Source organism: Cetorhinus maximus, chromosome 13 (assembly GCF_964194155.1).
Source record: "Cetorhinus maximus chromosome 13, sCetMax3.hap1.1, whole genome shotgun sequence".
Classification (NCBI taxonomy): Eukaryota; Metazoa; Chordata; class Chondrichthyes; order Lamniformes; family Cetorhinidae; genus Cetorhinus; species Cetorhinus maximus.
Genome location: NC_135891.1, coordinates 10,694,909 through 10,714,035, shown reverse-complemented (window position 1 = coordinate 10,714,035; position 19,127 = coordinate 10,694,909). Strand labels below are relative to the sequence as shown.

At 46.4% G+C, this 19,127-nt stretch overlaps 1 protein-coding gene across 1 annotated transcript in view; it reads left to right on the top strand.

Annotated features, from left to right (window-relative positions):
- Positions 1-19,127, top strand: part of LOC144688411 (N-terminal EF-hand calcium-binding protein 1-like) — a 171,446-nt gene that overhangs the window by 107,293 nt on the left and 45,026 nt on the right. Inside the window, exon 7 of the mRNA XM_078554908.1 lies at positions 13,445-13,581. Within this exon, the coding sequence (XP_078411034.1) occupies positions 13,445-13,581 (137 nt within the window). The remainder of the gene's footprint in view (positions 1-13,444; positions 13,582-19,127) is intronic.

Below are 19,127 nucleotides of genomic sequence, written 5' to 3'. Positions count from 1 at the left end.
TCAAGGAGCCGCCTCCTCTAAGCGGTAAGCCAGCTGCTACCCAACACACGGCTGCCCACTGGCGCCAGCCTCCTGGAGGCACTCGGGGGCTAAGCCCACCTCCTGGCCAATTAGACGATTTGCATTTTAAAAATAGCGACGCAAGAGGGGGTTTGGGACCTGGAATTCCTCCGGGTGTCAGGCCCCTGGCCCTTGCATTGAAAATTCAGCCCATTAAAAGCCTCGAGTTGAGAACGATGAAGCAAAGTCTAATTGTAAATGTGAACGACTTACCCTTTCTGATTGCCTTTTCAAGGCTGTCAGTTTAGGCTGTTTGAACCGCTGAAATAATCTGGGAAAATGGAACCTAACACAAATCATTATTTTGTGTAAGATAGTTTTCCCTCACTATTTCTCAGTCTTAACGTGTCCTACGTGTGAAATAAGAACAGAAAACGCTGGCAACACTCTGCAAGGTCAGGCAGCACCTATGGAGAGAGGAACAGAGTTAACGGCCTAAATTTTCCATCCTCTCCTCCACAGGAATTGTAGTGGGTGGGACGGATAATTTGACGGACTAGCAGAAGGTCCGTTGACTTGGGGGCGGGAATTTCCATTCCTGCGGGGGCGGGGGGGTGCGGAGGTGGGGGATGGTATGTACATACGAACATATGAATTAGGAGCAGGAGTAGACCACTTGGCCCCTCTGGCCTGCTCCGTCATTCAATAAGATCATGGCTGATCTGACATTAGCCTCATATTCCTGCCTGCCCCCGATAACCTGTTACCCCGCTTTGCTTATTGAGAATTTATCTACCCCCGCCTTAAAGATATTCAAGGACTCTGCCTCAGCTACCTTCTTAGGAAGAGAATTCCAAAGTCTCACGATGCTCTGGGAGAAAAATATTTTCCTCATCTCTGTCCTAACTCGGCGCCCCCTTATTTTGAAACAGTGACCCCTTTTCATATCCACCCTGTCAAGACCCCTCAGGATCTTATATGTTACAATCAAGTCGCCTCTTACTCTTCTGAACCCCTGCGGATACAAGCCTAGCCTGTCCAGCCTTTCCTCATAAAGGACCGGAAAATCCTGCCTGCTTCAAGGTTGATGACCTTTAACCCAAACTGGAAGAAGTGAGAAAAGGGATAGGTTTTAAGCAAGTGCGGAGACAGCGATTGGGGGAAGGGGAAAAGTAGAAAAGAGAAGGCCTGTGATAGGATGGAAGACAGGAGAGATTCAATGACAACAGGGATGCTGGGTGCAAGGAAGGTATGGCAGTGGGACAAGTGAAGAAAAATGGGGATTTTGATGAAGTGGGAATGGGAATTGGAATAGCAGAATCATCACTAACAGCTGCTGTCCAAACAAATGGGGACAGAGATTGTGATCTGAAATTGTTCAACTCAGCGTTGAGTCTGGGATGCTTTAAAGCGTCTAATCAAAGGATTAGGCATTGTTCCTTGAGTTTACACTGAGTTTCATTGGAACAGCATAGGAGACCAAGGATAGGGAGGTCAAAGTGGGGCAGAGAATTAAAATGACAGGAAGCTCAGGGTGGACTGAACTGAGGCTTTCCCTAAAACAATTACCCCCATCTGCATTTGGTCTCCCAGTGAAGGGGAGACCACAATGTGAGCAGCGAACACAGTACACTAAATTGAATGAAGTGCAAATAAATCGCTGTTTCACTTGGAAGGAGAGTTTTGGGCCCTATAGGAAAGTGAAGAAGTAATAGGACAGGTGCCTCATCTCTTGCATGGGACTCCAGTCCCATGTGGCTGTCTCTTAGTCACGTGCAAGGCACCCAGTTAAACAACAAAATGCTACATTAGAAAGCCCAGCCTGCCTGGAGCAAACAGGAATGTGTTAAAAAAGCAGCCTTATTTGTGTACAAATGAAAATTAATCCTGAAACCATCTGGTATGGCAGGTCTGTTAGTGTACCGGATATTGCATTATGCTCACCCAGTGAAGAGCACCTAACATATTTCTGCAGTTCACTCAGAGTGGCATGATAATTGTTTTAAATTTATACCTTTTTTATCATGTGAAATTGGTTGTAATTTGAGCTCTGTGGTGTGGGAAATCACTTTAGTGCCGTCACTAATGGAGCTGTTTGAGAGTGCTAAAGTTAAATTAGATCGACCAAATTGTAAAATGTTCATGATGATTTGCAGTGGCTCATTGTACTTTTAAATTAGTTTGTCCAGGTTCGTTTTCATTTGTTTTTCTACACAGTTGTGTGTGGAAGTAATCCTGGAATCTAGATTGGCTTCAAATACCCAATGATGTCTTATTGAGGTGATGGACCACCCCGTAAAAAATAATCTGATTGAAAACTTGCCACAGGAACGTAAAAGACTGACGGCTGAAAGTGAGCGTTGACTCTGTGGCTTTGTGGTAGCACTCTCCTGCCTCTGAGTCAGGAAATTGTGGGTTTGAGTCACGCTCCAGAGGCCTTGAACACGAAACTTAGGCCCGCTCTCCCAGTGTGGAGGGAGGACTGCATTTCTGGAGGTGCCACCGATTGGATGAACGTTTAAACAGAACATTTTCTGAACGGCTGTAATGTAGCAAACTGTTCTTACCCTCGCACAAGGGCTTTTGGCTGAAGACCTAAAATCCATTTCCATCAAGTGAACAACATTGTCTGTACCATAGCGGGAGTGCAGCAAAGGTTCACCAGGCTGATTCCTGGGATGGCAGGATTGTCACATGAGGAGAGATTGGGTCGACTAGGCCTATATTCACTGGAGCTTAGAAGAATGAGGGGTGGGGGGGATCTTATTGAAACATAAAATTCTGACAGGAATGAACAGACTGGATGCAGGGATGATATTTCCTCTGGCTGGGGGTCTAGAACAAGGGGGCACAGTCTCAGGATATGGGGTAGGCCATTTAGGGCTGAGATGAAGAGAAATTTCTTCACTCAGAGGGTGGTGAACCTGTGGAATCCTGTACCACAGAAGGCTGTGGAGCCCAGATCACTGAATATATTTAAGAAGGAAATAGATACATGTCTAGACTCTAAAGGAGTCAGAAGTAATGGGGAGAGAGCGGGAGTATGGCGTTGAGATAGAGGATCAACCATGATCATATTGAAAGGCGGAGCAGGCTCGAAAGGTTGAATGGCCTACTCATGCTCCTAGTTTCTATGTTTCTATGTTTACCAGGTCAGGCCAGCACTGGCTTAAACCTCCTTGCCTAGGTATCCTTCCAAGCAAAGTCAGGAGGTCTGTCCCGCATTAGCCAGTCAGCCCTCACTGCCAGGAAGGTGAATGATGCTGTCTTTAAGTGAGCTGTAAAATTCACGTCTTTCACAGCAGAACCTGAGAAGCTCAGAGAGAGCTGTCCAGTTCTATAGGTTGACCAGCTTCTCACAGATGCAGGAAATCATGTGCCACTCAAAGTTCCCCAAGCAAGGTCTTTCTAGTTTGTGGATGTGGTGCCAATCAAGCGGGCTGCTTTGTCCTGGACGGTGTCCAGTTTCTTCAGTGTTGTGGGAGCTGCACTCATCCAGGCAAGTGGAGAGTATTCCATCACACTCTTGACTTGTGCTTTGTAGATGGCGGACAGGCTTTGGGGAGTCAGGAGGTGAGTTACTCGTCGCACTATTCCTAGCCTCTGACCTGCTCTTGTAGCCACAGTATTTATATGGCTAGTCCAGTTCAGTTTCTGGTCAATGATAACCCCAGGATGTTGATAGTGGGGGATTCAGTGATGGTAATACCATAGAACCTCAAGGGGCAATGGTTAGATTCTCTCTTGCTGGAGATGCTCATTGCCTGGAACTTGTGTGGCGAGAATGTTACTTGCCACTTATCAGCCCAAGCCTGGATATTGTCCGGGTCTTGCTGCATTTGGACATGGACTGCTTCAGTATCTGAGGAGTCGCGAATGGTGCTGATCATTGTGCAATCATCAGCAACTATCCCTACTTCTAACCTTATGATGTAAGGAAGGTCATTGATGAAGCAGCTAAAGATGGTTGGGCCAAGGACACTACCCTGAGGAACTCCTGCAGTGATGTCCTGGAGCTGAGATCACTGACCTCCAACAATCACAACCATCTTCTTTTTTGCTAGTTATGACTCAACCAGCGGAGAGTTTTCCCCCTGATTCCCACTGACTCCAGTTTTGCTAGGGCTCCTTGATGCCACACTTGGTCAAATGCTGCCTTGATGTCAAGGGCAGTCACTCTCACCTCACCTCGGGAGTTCAGCTCTTTTGTCCATGTTTGAACCAAGGTCAGGAGCTGAGTGTCCCTGGCAGAACCCAAACTGGGTATCTGTGAGCAGGTCATTGCTAAGCAAGTGCCGCTTGATAGCACTGTTGATGACCCCTTCCTTTACTTTACAGATGATGGAGAGTAGACTGATGGGGCGGTAATTGGCCGGGTTGGATTTGTCCTGCTTTTTGTGCACAGGACACACCTGGGCAATTTTTCACATAGCTGGGTAGATGCCAGTGTTGTAAACTGTACTGGAACAGCTTGGCTAGGGGCACAGAAAGTTCTGGAGCCCAAGTCTTCAGTACTATTGCTGGAATATTGTCAGGGCCCATAGCCTTTGCAGTATCCAGTGCCTTCAGCCGTTTTTTGATATCACGTGGAGTGAATCGAATTGGCTGAAGACTGGCATCTGTGATGCTGGGGACCTCCAGAGGAGGCCGAGATGGATCATCCACTTGGCACTTCTGGCTGAAGACTGTTGTGACTGCTTCAGCTTTTGCACTGATGTGCTTGGCTCCTCCACCATTGAGGATGGGGATATTTGTAGAGCCTCCTCCTCCAGTGAGCTGTTTAATTATTCACCACCATTCACGACTGGGTGTGGCAGGACTGCAGAGCTTAGATCTGATCCGTTGGTTGTGGGATTGCTTAGTCCTGTCTATCACATGCTGCTTATGCTATTTAGCATCAAGTAGTCCTGTGTTATAGCTTTACCAGGCTGACATCTCATTTTTAGGTATGCCTGGTGCTGCTCCTGGCATGCCCTCCTGCACTCTTCATTGAACCAGGGTTGATCCCCTGGCTTGGTGGTAATGGTAGAGTGGGGGATATGCTGGGCCATGAGGTTACAGATTGTGCTCGAGTACAGTTCTCCTGCTGCTGATGGCCCACAGCGCCTCATGGATGCCCAGTCTCCAGTTTCTAGATCTGTTCGAAATCTATCCCATTTATCACCGTGGTATTGTCACACAACACGATGGAGGCTATCCTCAATGTGAAGCCGGGACTTCGTTCCCACATTGACTGTGCGGTGGTCACTCCTACCGATACTGTCATGGACAGATGCATCTGCAGCAGGTAGGTTGGGGTCAAGTATGTCTTTCCCTCTTGTTGGTTCCCTCACCACCTGCCGCAGACCCAGTCTAGCAGCTATGTCATTTAGGACTTGGCCAGCTCGGTCAGTAGTGGTGCTACTGAGCCACTCTTGGTGGCGGATATTGAAGTCTCCACCCAGAGTACATTCTGCACCCTTTCCACCCTCAGTGCTTCCTCCAAGTGGTGTTCAACATGGATTCATCAGCTGAGGGAGGTTTCCTTGTCCATGTTTGACCTGATGCTATGAGACTTCATGGGGTCCGGAGTCGATGTTGAGAACTACCCAGGGCAACTCCCTCCCGACTGTATACCACTGTGCCGCCACCTCTGTTGGGTCTGTCCTGCCAGTGGGACAGGACATACCCAGGGATGGTGATGGTGGAGTCTGGGACATTGTCCATAAGGCATGATTCCGTGAAGATGACTATGTCAGGCTGTTGCTTGACTAGTGTGAGACAGCTTTGGCACTAAATCCCCAGATGTTAGTAAGGAGGACTTTGCAGGGTTGTAAGGGCTGAGATCGCCGTGGTTATTTCCAGTGCCTAAGCCAATAGCCGGGTGGTCTGTCCAGTTTCATTCCTTTTTTGCGACTTTGAAGCAGTTTGTTACAGCTGAGTGGCTTGTTAGACCATTTAAGAGTCACATATAGGCCAGGCCAGGCCAGGCCAGGTAGGGACGACAGATTTCCTAAAGGTTCCCTAGAGGAACATTAGTGAACCAGGTGCGTTTTTACAATAATCGACAATGGTTTCATGGCCATCATTAGACTTTTAATTCCAGATTTTTATTGAATTCAAATTCCACCATGGTGAGATTTGAACCCGGGTCCCAGGCATTACCCTGGGTCTCTATCACCAGTCCAGCGACAATATCACTACGCCATCATCTCCCCCCGATCTTATGGGCTTATTTTTTAGGCTGTGATGTGGCCGGATGCAGAGGTGGGGCGAGTGTGTAAACTGGCACTACCACTTTGTGCCTCTCACCTTCCCCTCCAGAGGCAGGATGTGAGGCATGCAACAGGTTGCTAATTGGTCATGTTAATGGCCTATCAATGAATTCTCCAGTTGGCCTCAAGGTCCCAAGTGGTGTTGAGGCGGTTGAGCAGGGGACCAGTGCTCCAGGCAGGCTTCGAGGCCCTCCTGTCCTTCCTGGATTCAGCTGCAACCATGGGCCTCCCTGTGGAGAGAATCCCCGTCGCAATGGTGGTCCGATTGCTAAAGACAGTTTTTAATTTAAAGTTAAAAAAGTTGGAAAGAGGATATCTCCATCTTGAGGTGCACCCCCCTCTCTCAATTATCTGGAAAGGGCAGCCTGTGCTTCTTCTGTTCCTGAGAGTCAGATTCAAGAGCCCACTCGTCATCCTTAATCAGACAGTGAGCTTGCCCTCTGGCCATGAATTGGCCAGTTTGGGTAAAATCACAGCTGGGTGACTTCCCCACACAGTGCAGGCTTCTGGTCCTCGTTTGGCCATGATGGTATGTTTCCAAAGCACAAGGTCCAAATCTTACTCTATAGGTCAATGCCAGAGACTCTTTTATCAGGTGACAATGCAATATTCCAGCCCTCATGTCTTTTTTTATATTCATTCATGAGATGTGGGCTTCACAGGCTGGGCCAGCATTTATTGCCCATCCGTAATTGCCCTCGAGAAGGTGGCGGTGAGCTGCCTTCTTGAACTGCTGCAGTCCATGTGGTGTAGGGAGTTCCAGGATTTTGGCCCAGTGACAGTGAAGGAACAGGGATATATTTCCCAGTCAGGATGGTAAGTGGCTTGGAGGGGAATTTCCAGGTAGTGGTGTTCCCACGCATCTGCTGCCCTTGTCCTTCTAGATGGTAGTGGTCGTGGGTTTGGAAGGTGCTGTCTAAGGAGCCTTGGTGAATTCCTGCAGTGCACCTTGTAGATGGTACACACTGCTGCCACTGTGCGTTGGTGGTGGAGGGAGTGAATGTTTGTGGATGGGGTGCTGGCCGGGGTTGCTTTGTCCAGGATGGTGTCAAGCCTCTTGGATGTTGGAGCTGCACTCATCCAGGCAAGTGGAGAGTATTCCATCACACTCCTGACATGCGCCTTGTAGATGGTGGACAGGCTTTGGGAGGTGAGGAGGTGAGGTACTCACCTCAGGATTCCTAGCCTCTGTGATTCACTCATGACCATTAATCAGAGTAGCTAATTGATGACCAGGGTTATGGCTGATTCCCCCTAGGAGGCTTTCACAGGCAGTTGGGGAGAAGATGCATGGAAAGGACTATGGAACCAGAAGAAGTGTTGCAGAGCAGACTATAAATGTTCTGAAATCTTGATTGTGATTGAAAAAAAAAGCAGCAGCCCAACCTATGGGGCTGAATTTTCCCCCTGTTGGGGGGGTTGTGCGGGGGTGGGTGGGAGCGAGCTCGAACCTGATCGGTGACCCCGATTGGGTGCGCGCCGCCATTTTACATGGGCAGGCCAATTAAGGCCCGCCAAGCGTGATGCATGCCTGGAAGCGCTGTGCACTCCCTGTGCGGCCGGGAGGGGCAGGGTGGGGGGGGGATTCCCTGAGTCGGGGCCTGTGTTCTTTCGCGCATGCACGTGGAAGAGCGCAGCAGTCTGTGCCTCAGGGAGATTAGTTTAAGGTCTGGAAAATTTAATAAAGGTGAAAAAAAAATTTGAGGACATGTCCCCCTCATGTGAAACTGTCACATGAGCTGGGACATGACCATTAATTTTTTTCCAAGATTTTTTATTTAATTAATAAACCCTTCACGAAACCTCATCCCGCCCGTGGATGAGGTTTCATGAAAAACGCGAAGGCCGCCTGGGCTCTTCACCTGCCCGACAAACTTAAGGTTGGATGGGCAGCTTTCTTAACAGCTTTAATTACTTTGTTAATGGCCTTAATAGGCCCTTGACAGTTTGGCGGGCTGAGCCTGCGCGCCTTCCGAACTGACAATCTAAATGTCGCGCAGTGACATTGGGACGCCCGCCCGACATCACCACACTTCATTTTACATGTCGGTGAGTGGGCCCCGTCCCCGCTTGCCGACGGGAAAATTCTTCCCATGGTTTCCTCCCGTTGCCGAATCCAAAGCTTGTTAGGGAATATTGTTGGTTCTGGATTGTTAAGCTTGAAATCTTCGGCCGAGCGGCCAGTCAGCTGCCATGCTCCACGCACTTCTCTCCAAACCAGTTAGCTATTGAAATGGCGGTGTTGTATTAGACACAGATTGATGATGGCAAGGCATTGGGTTATGGTAACTCAGGGCTGAAGACATTTTCAACAATCTTCAGCCAGAAGTGCCGAGTGGATGATCCATCTCAGCCTCCTCCTGAGGCCTACAGCATCACAGATGCCAGTCTTCAGCCAATTTGATTCACTCCACGTGACATCGAGAAACGGCTGAAGGCACTGGATACTGCAAAGGCTATGGGCCCTGACAATATTCCAGCAACAGTACTGGAGACTTGCTGTTCCAGTAGAGCTACAACATTGGCATCTACCTGGCTATGTGGAAAATTGCCCAGATATATCCTGTGCACAAAAAGTAGGACAAATCCAACCCGACCAATTACCGCCCCATCAGTCTACTCGCGATCATCAGTAAGGTGATGGAAGGTGTCACTGACAGTGCTATCAAACAGCACTTACTCAGCAATAACCTGTTCACTGATGCTCAATTTGGATTCTCCCAGGGCCACCCAGCTCCTGATCTCATTACAGCCTTGGTCCAAACATGGACAAAAGAGCTGAACTCAAGAGGTGAGGTGAGAGTGCCTGCCCTTGACATCAATGCAGCATTTGTCTGACTGTGGCATCAAGCAGCCCGAGCAAAAATTAATTCAACAGGAATCAGGGGGAAAACTCTCGACTGGCTGGGTTATACCTAGCACAAAGGAAGATGGTTGTGGTTCTTGGAGGTTAGTCATCTCAGTCCCAGGACATCACTGCAGGAGTTCCTCAGGGTATTGTCCTGGGACTAACCATCTTCAGCTGCCACATCAATGACCCTCCCTCCATCATAAGGGATGTGGGGCTGTTCACTGATGATTGGAAAATGTTCAACATCATTTTGATTCCTCAGATAATGAAGCAGTCTGTGTCCATATGCAGCAAGACCTGGACAATATCCAGGTTTGGGCTGATAATTGGCAAGTAACATTTATGCCACACAAGTGCCAGGCAATGACGATCTCCAACAAGAGAGAATCTAACCACCTCCCCATGACATTCAATGACATTACCATCGCTGAAACTCCCACTATCACCATCCATTGACCAGAAACTGAACTGGACTAGCCATATAAATACTGTGGCTACAAGAGCAGGTCAGAGGCTAGGAATCCTGTGATGAGTAACTCACCTCCTGACTCCCCAAAGCCTGTCCATCATCTACAAGGCACAAGTCAGGAGTGTGATGGAATACTCTCCATTTGTCTGGATGAGTGCAGCTCCAACAACACTCAAGAAGCTCTACACCATCCAGGACAAAGCAGCCCGATTGATTGTCACCACATCCACCACCTTCGACATTCACTCCCTCTACCATCGACACACAGTAGCAGCAGTGTGTACCATCTACAAGATGCACTGCAGGAATTCATTGCGGCGCCTTCGGCAGCACCTTCCAAACCCCCGATCACTACCACCCTGAAGGACAAGGCAGCAGACATATGGGAACACCACCTGGAAGTTCCCCTCTAAGCCACTCACCATACTGGCTTGGAAATGTATCGCCTTTTCTCCACTGTTACTGGATCAAAATCTTGGAACTCCTTTCCTAACAGCACTGTGAGTGTACCTACACCACATGGACTGCAGCGGCTCAAGAAGGTGGCTCACCACCACCTTCTCAAGGGCAATTAGGGGTGGACAATAAAAATGCTGGCCCAGCCAGCAATGCCCACATCCCGTGAAAGAATGAAATTTGCTTGCTTCCAGCCTCAATAATGGCCCTTGTCCCATTATTGTCAGAATGAAATCAGTTGCACTTGCTCACTGAATAAAGTTACAATTCTGACAGGTTGTGGGTTTAATAGAATAGTTTATGTACAAAATAAGATAGCTGGAGAATGTCACACTGCCAGGATCGAAGGAGCTCAGATCCTCTATTATTACATTCTGAGCACAATCTCCACACTGTAGAACTATCTTTCAAAATAAATTGCTCAGCTTTCCTGGCAACTTCCATTAACTGCTTGCTTAAGTGACCCCTTGGAAATTCATTTTCCACATTGCTTTGTAGTTTCATAAGAATCAGTGAGGAAAATGATATGGTCTGATCCTAGTTGAAGCAGATGTATTTATTATAAGGGTGTTTGGCATTGCAAGGGTTAATGTGGGACTGGGGAACAGTACCGTCCACAGTATAATGTAGAGAGTCACATGACAGTTGAGAGGAGACTGCATTGTATAGAGCGACTTGTCAGAAGTTAGCTCCTAGTCTGGGCTATCCTTTGAACAAAAGTAAATAGTGATGTGTTACCAGTAAACGCTACTGTTCAACATTACAAACCTCTGAACCTCTTTGTGAGACCTGCTGAACAAACCCTTGCGACAGCAGATTTAAGTATGACTCAAATTCCCCAACACAATGTTGACCGGTGCTTCATCCCCTGCAGTACGTCAGTGACAGTCCGTGCAGAGGTTTTCATTCTCGGTGCCATGGTTGGTTTGATTCAACATCATATTGACCACATTGTCCAACAGCTTAATCTGAGATAAATATACCCATTACGCACATGTATTCCTTTCCTCCTTTTATATATCTCTTTTGATCGTCACTGCATCCTTTTCTTCTCCTGTCTTTTTGCTCTCTGTTGTTTGTTGTTGGTCTTTGAAATTTCCATCCATCTGCCTCCTCTTCGCATCTGTTTAACTTTCTTCTCTGCAAAAAAATTCCCTTTTCATCCTGTACTCGTGGGCGAATTATCTAAGCTTCTTACTGAAGGGGTGCAGGCCAATCACTAAAACATTTAATTAATGTTAAAGTGCCCATGGGGGAGCAAGGATATGAAAAATGACCATATAATCCCATTGCAGCTAAAAATCCAAATATTATTTAAGAATGGACTTGGATTTATATAGCACCTTTCAATGTTCCATGTGCCAAAGTGCCTTACACTACTATTGTAGTCACTGTTGTCATGTAGGAAATTGCATCTGAACATCATTTAAGAAAGAAAGAAAGACTATATGATGCTGTCAGAAAGATATAATAATATTATTGAATTTATCGTAAAGTAGTGGTAACTGTGTCTATATATGTCTGTGTGTGTGTGAGACTTAATTGGATTAAAGGCAGCTGGTCTGGAGGCTTTGATGTAAACATGGTAAACATGGGGGATGTTTAGAGTGTAAGGTGTAAAAGGACATTTGCATTTTTAAAGAATCGAGACTAGATTGTTTTCAAAGGAGGGGTGAAACGTGTCACCTAACCAGGTGAAGTTCAGAAACAGTGTGTTTATTTTTCCCAAAGATTACTGGTAAAATTAGTATTATGAGAGAATTTTATTATCAGAAAGGTAAAGTCCAAAGACAGAATGAAACAATGGGAATTCGCATTCAAAGGGGAAAATATGTATAAAGGGGTGAAGGCTGTGTGTAAGGGTAGGCATTTTAAGATCTAACAAGTGTGAAAATCCTTCAGCGTCCAAGCCTTAAACTGCTGTCTACAAAGAACTGAATTTAAGGAAACACACTTTGAATTGGTTTGTCAGGGTATCATGTTTCTTTGCTTAGGTCCTTTAAAATCTGTGTGTCTTACTGTTGCCTTAACAAAAGTCAGATTAAGTAGGGGATTTAGAATTTGTAGACATATGTATGTGCTTAAAATCATTTCTCTTATTAATAAATGTTTAATCTAGTTTTGTAAAAACCGATAAGACTTGGTGGTCTTATTACAACTGAATTCAAAGCACGCATCTCAAAATTTATATAAATTGCAAAACAAGTTGTGGCAGTTGTTTCAAGTTTCCCTTTGGGATTTGAACAACTCAGCATTTACCATCGACTGTTCCATATCAGATGCTTTTCACAGCTGCAGGATACCCCCAATCTGCAGGGAGGTGGTGGCATAGTGGTATTGTCACTAGACTAGTAATCCAGACACCCAGGGTAATGCTCTGGGGACCTGAGTTTGAATCCCACAATGAAATTTGAATTCAATAAAAAAAAAAAAATCTGGAATTAAAAGTCTAATGATGACCCTGAAATGATTGCTGTAAAAACCCATCTGGTTCTCTAATGACCTTTAGGGAAGGAAATCTGCTGTCCTTACCAGACCCACAGCAAATGGCCTGGTAAGCCACAATAAATGCTGGCCTAGCCAGTGATGCCCCCATCCCAAGAATGGATGAAACAGAAGGATAAGTGTGACCCTTGTGCTTAACTATCTTGGCAAAATTGTTGATGAAATAACAGGGAGGTTTGTTGAGGGTAATGCAGTTTGGTGTACTTGGGTTACAAAAGATGTCTGATAAAGTGTGTATTTAATAGGAATGCTGGTCATGTACAGCCCATTTGTTGCATTGCACAGTATGTTCAGGAATGCTGCATGTCTGCGCACCCACACAAGCTTTGAGGAAACATTGGAAGTGAAGACTGAGGGAATCGGGGATCTACACAGTTATGAGGTCCTGGGAAAGCGTGAGTTTTTGATTTGGACACAATGAGGATGCAGATAGAGGGAGGAGTGCATAATAGTGGAATATTTGGAGCTTAGGCTAAACAAGATAAGAAAATTACGTGGAACAACTTAATTACAGGATAGTTACTGAAGAGCTGATTAACATATTGATACAAGAAAGAAAGGAATTGCATTTAAATGGCACCTTTCATAATGTCAAGGTCCTCCCAAAACACTTTACAATTAATTAAGAACTTTTCAAAGTTGACAACAGAGCAGCCAATTCACACACAGCGAGGCCCAGCAAACAGAAATAAGACAGTGACCAGACAGTCTGTTTTAATAACATCGGTTGAGGGTAAGATATTGGCCAGAGCACTGGGAAAATGCTCCTGAAAGAGCAATGAATGTTTAAAGCTTATTGACCATCGGAGGCTTGACACTGGTTTGGACCTTACACTTCAGCTAGTTGATTTGTGACGGCAGGTTTCTTTCTCCGGACGGGGGTCTGACTGGCTCTGCTTCTCTTGGCAGGAATACCAGAGCTCCTCGACACTGGAGCAGTTTGTGACCCGCTTTTTGCTTCGCGAGACCATGGACCAGCTGCAGTCGCTCCGGAGCTCTCTGGAGTGCGCCATGGACGCCATTGAGGAGCAAACCAGCCGTGAGAGGTGGGTCGCGCCTCATTTACATTCCTCCTACCCAAAACGTCAGAAATGAACAGGGAAAAAAGACCTTGGCTTCTTGGTTGTTTAGCTCAGCCTCTCCCGTTTTAAGCTACTCCCACATGTGCTGTGCATCACTGACCGACCAACAGACCAACCCTGGAGCCAATACCTCACTCACTAAGCAGCTGCTGGAGAGAGTGAATTTTCTTTTCAGTGGAATAGAATTGAAAAGAAAAGACGTTTGGTTCAACTTTGATCAATTTTAGATGCTAAACTTATATTGAATCTTGGTTAGACCACACCTGGGCCCTGGTTCTCATCTTCAAAACAGGAATCACAGGTCAGGCCCTTCCCTAATTGGCAATCCAGCCTCCTGCCTGACAGCGCCCACCCATGCTACTTTTGCCACAGGGTGGCGGGGAGGGCTGGAGTCAGGGCCACTGCCTCCTGAAGCAGCGCGGAGGAGGGAATGGGTGCGAGCGGTTCCCGAAGCCAGCAGGTTAGAAGGCCTGCCTCCCATCACTGGGAAATCGGTCCAGGCCAATAGCTAAGTGTAAGGCCCCCTAAAACCTCTCCCTTTACCGCATCATCCCAATGACCACCCCTCACCCCTCTGTGCCCCTATGCCCCCTCCATAGCTCCTCACCCTATGCCTTCTCCTGCCCATTCACCCGCCCCCCTAACCCCCCTCACACCCATGTCCTCTCACCCCATACACCTTCAACTCCATGCCTACTCACCCAATCCCCTTACCACTTCACCTCCCAATACACACTCACCACCCCCCTATAACCCCCTTACCCGCCCATGTGCACTCACCCACCCCAATACACCTTCACCCTACATTTCCACTCACCCAGTATCCACTATGTACAGAACTCTTGAGCCCTATAATAACATTGGGAGGTCTTTGAGATGCTCATGAAACTGTCAAATAGACTAAGTCATTCAAAAACCACTTTAAAAAAATCTTTTTTAAATGGTCATGAAGCTGTCAAAATAAATATACTCCCAATCTCCTTGATAGCTGTGTTAACAACTCCTGCTGAGCTGAATCAATTAAGGGGTTTGGAACATAGCCAAGCATTCATAATGAGATTCCACTTCACAGCTCTATAAACACAGCCTCCAGAGCTGAATACAATAAAACATTTGAAACTTTGATGCCTTTGAACGAGCTCAGCCATCTGTTCAAGCTTGAAAACAGGGGAACAGATGTCTGAGCAGCACATCAAAGAAAAGATTAAATCACAGGGGAAAAGTCATAGTCAAATCTGAATATCAATACTGCTCAATGTAGTACCAGGGAACTATTGTCTCCCACAATTTTGTTTAATTCAGGAAAGGTGCAATGCCTGGACATGTTCCTCATTCTCCAAGGCAATGTCTTGACCAATCAGAGTTGACTTGCCAACCAATCAGCACCCTTTTCTCATGCAGCATAAATGGTTGCTGCCTTTGAAATTTGGCATTCTTGCATCAGTCCTGATGAGTGCAAGATGGAAAACTTCAATGGCATGTGCCTTTGCAGCAATGCTTAAGCTCTGTACTATCGAGCAGCTATTTGAAATGTTCTTTTTCTGTTCCATGCTGTCTCACTAAACCCTCCTTCAGTATCTGGTTCTCAGCATTAATACCTTATTTAGAATGACAGACAGGAGTCAAAACAACACAAAGTCCCCCCTTCAGCAATATCTAATTTAAAGGGAAAATTTAATAGCACAAACAAAATTCCCTTTTTAAGATTTGTTTATATATTAAGTACTGGGACAGTAATTCCTATTATATATGACAAGATGCTCATCCATTGTAGTTCAGACTCTAACACTCCCCCCACATTGCTGCATCAATCTGTTTCTTAATTATTGCAAGGCTTTTGCCTCGCTTCCTCCACCTGGAAGTCCATTTCGTATGTTGATCGCTCTTAAAGCGTGAAAAATCTGCTGACAGTGATCCAGAGTTTGCCATATACAAACCAAGACATTTCCACATCCCTCCTTCATGCCCATCATTCGTCCTAAAGAGTTACAGCCCATTTCCAGGGGTAGCCACTGTTGTAATGTAGCAAATGCGGCAGCCAATTTGTGCACAGCAAATTCCCACAAATAACAAGGTGACCATGACCAGATACATCTGTTTTTGTGATGTTGATTGAGGGATAAATATTGACCAAGACACCGGGGATAACTCCCCTGCTCTTCTCTCCAACTGAAAGGGCAGAGGGAGCCTCAGCTTGACATATGGTTCACCGACAGTGCAGTACCCCCTCAGTACTGCACTGGAATGTTGGCCTTGATTAATCTAAAACCGTGTCCCTTCAGCCTTTTTGCATTATTTAGTCTAAACCCTTCCTGATGCCTCTTTCCCAGACTGGGAGAGTGTCACGTCCCGGCACATTATGAAGTTTCAGTCAATACTTTTAAGACCGGTCGCGCCCGGACTATTACAATGCAAATGCAATTTGCAAATCATGTGACCTTTGGCCATAGAGCCCCAGACAGCCCTAAGTCTCAAGTAAACACCTAATCAAATATGGACGTTCACTGACATCCGGGGAATTCACACGTCCCTGTGTTTAATGATGGATCAGCGTTAACTACAGAATTCCAGCCAGCCTGTCATTCCATTTTGCCTGGGACAAAAGGGAAACACTGTGCGTGTTGGACGGACGTGAATGGATCCAATCAACCTTCCATTGTATTATGATGGTTTCCTCATTCAAACTAGGCTGGGTGAATGGGAAGGCGTTAAACAACAGCAATCAGGTTGGAATCAACATACCCACCCGCCCTTTGTTTAGAAAAAAAGACTTTGAACTTGTGGAAGTCGTATGATGTGGGAGCCATTTTATTGTCTATTTTTAAAATCAGCAAGAAGCTGTTTGCGGACAGAGTTCTGCCAAAAGTCATTGAATTCGCTGCAAATCGTCAAGCAGCCAAGGTAATTAACAACAAATGCATTGAAAGTGGGAGATGTTACCAGAGAGAAGGATTCCCCCCAACCTGTTCCAGTTAAAGTTCACCTGAGAACCAACCTCCGAGAAATCCGACTACAAGAAACCTCAACCTACTGATAGTGCTTTTGCTTTACCAGAGCATCACTTCTACTTCACCCAGACCTGCATGGAAAGGGACTGGGATAATTATAAACTGTAACAGTACATTATTACCTTCATCTGTGTCTAATCTTTGTGTGTGAGAGACCAGTGAGTGAAACATGGTGGGCAGAATTCCGCCCCCCCACCCCGTTGGGTGGGTGGTTCAGAAGCGGGTGCGGGCACGGGCGGGTATGGAGCCGATTGCCACCCGTGATTGGCTGCGCGTTGCCATTTTGCGTCGGTGGGCCAACTCAGGCCCACCCAGCGTGATGTGCACACGGAAGCGCTCAGCGCTACCTGTGCCGGGGGGTGGGGTGGGGAGGGGGGGAGGAGGGAGAGTCAGGGGCCTGCGCTCTTTCGCGCATGCGCGCAAAGGAGCGCTGAAATCTCCGAGGCACGGAGCTGCCTCAGGGAGATTAATTTAATAATAAAACATTACAAAAAAAAACTCAGACATGTCCCCTCATGTGACAGTGTCACATGAGCTGAAACAGGTTTATGTATTTTAATAAAAATTTTTAATTTAATTTATAAACCCTTCATGAACACTCATCCCGCCTGTGGATGAGGTTTCGTGAGAAATGCGAAGGCCGCCTGGGCTCTTCACCTGCCCCCCCCTCACCAACCTTAAGGTTGGACGGGCAGCCCTGGCAATCACTTTAATGAGGTAATTAGTGGCCTTAATAGGCCTTTGACAGTTTGGCGGGCGCGCAGCCAACTCTGGTGTGCGCCCGCCGAACTGAAGGTAGGAATGACTTGTCGGTGACATTGGGACGCACGCCCGATGTCACCGCGTGTCAACTTACGCATCGACGTGTGGGGCCCACCCCCGCACACTGAACGGAAGATTCAGGCCTGCGTTATTTTAGGGTTGAGTGTGTGAGAATAAGAACATAAAAATAGGAGCAGGACTAGGCCCTTGAAGCCCACTCCGCCATTCAATGAGATCATAGCTGATCTTCTGTTTCAACAATATTTTCCTCTAATAAGAACATAAGAAATAGGATAAGAAATGGACTAAACAACCTCCTTTGTTTTTGAGCTCGTAAAAGCTTGCTACTGAAATGATTTAATTTGGAATTCATACATACAAACATAACTGATCACGGGCAGTAAAGCAAACACATGTAAACTCTGCCTGTGACACAAGCCTGTCCAATCTATCCTCCCAACCTGGACTCCAGACAATAAAGATCAGCTTTGCACGTAGTCCATTGGAAGTCAGCTCTCTTAACTACCGGCCTGTTATCAGCCATTTTCCAAAATTCTGTCTTGGCTTCTCACACAGACAAGAAGTAAAATATTATTTGGCACCGACGAATGCCACGGTGTCAGGAGTTTCACCATTGCAGGTGTCGGCTGGTTAACATGACTTTCTAACGGTTTGATGGCACATCGAAAAAAAGAATGAGTTAAAGGGGCACTGTACAAACCCCTTGAACTTGGCATTTCTTGGGCCTTGATTCAGAGTGACTAAAATACCCTGATCTGCAGTTCCTCGGGGAAATGGGATTAAAGTAGCTCGCTCCAGCTGAAGAGTTAGCACCAATGGTGGCTCAGTAGGTCGAATAACCTCCTCCTATGCTGCAATCTCTATGATCCAAAAAAAAACCCACTGGTACATTCTCTGCTCCTCCCGGCTGCAATGCTCAGACAACTGTCTGCGCTGCAAATTACGAATGTGACTCTGAGACAGATTATTGCCAGTGGCTGAACTGAAATGAAGGTTTCTTTTTTAGATGCATATATATAAATATACATACATATAATTAAAAAGAACAACATCCAGGCCTAGCTCACTAATTAGAGGCACAAGTTTAGTTGACATAAAAAATTCATTAGACTACATTTTTATCAAAATACTTGTATTCATATTGCAATGTTCACAATTTCAGGGCATCCCAAAGCACTTTAAAGCCGTCCCTGTCATGTAGGAAGCTCAACAGCCAGTATGTGCACAGGAAGCTCCCACAAATAGCAACGTGATGCACGACCAGATCCTCTGCTTCTGTGACGTGCGTTGAGGGATAAATATTGCGCAGGACCCTGGGGAGAATTTCTCTGTTTTTCTTAAAAGTATGGCACGTTTTACGTTCGCGTGAGAGGGCCTCGGTTTAATGTCTCACCCGATAGATGACGCCTCTGACAGTGTCGCACTCCCTCAGTTCTGCGTTGGGGGCTAGAATTTGTGCTCAGGTCTCTGTAGTGGGACTTGAACCCTGAACCTTCCGACTCAGGGGTGAGAGTTTAGGCAACTGGGACGTGCCTGACACCTTCTAAGGGCAGCCAAATAAGAAAAGATCTACATGTGAAATGTCACTATTCGCAGACAGTATTTTTACTAAAGCAGGGACACTCCATTCTGTTTAGTTCCATGCTTTAGAGTTAGGATACCGGAGCTAGGATCAGAATGTCATGGTGACCTGGTTCGAAAACTGCAGAACCCACATTC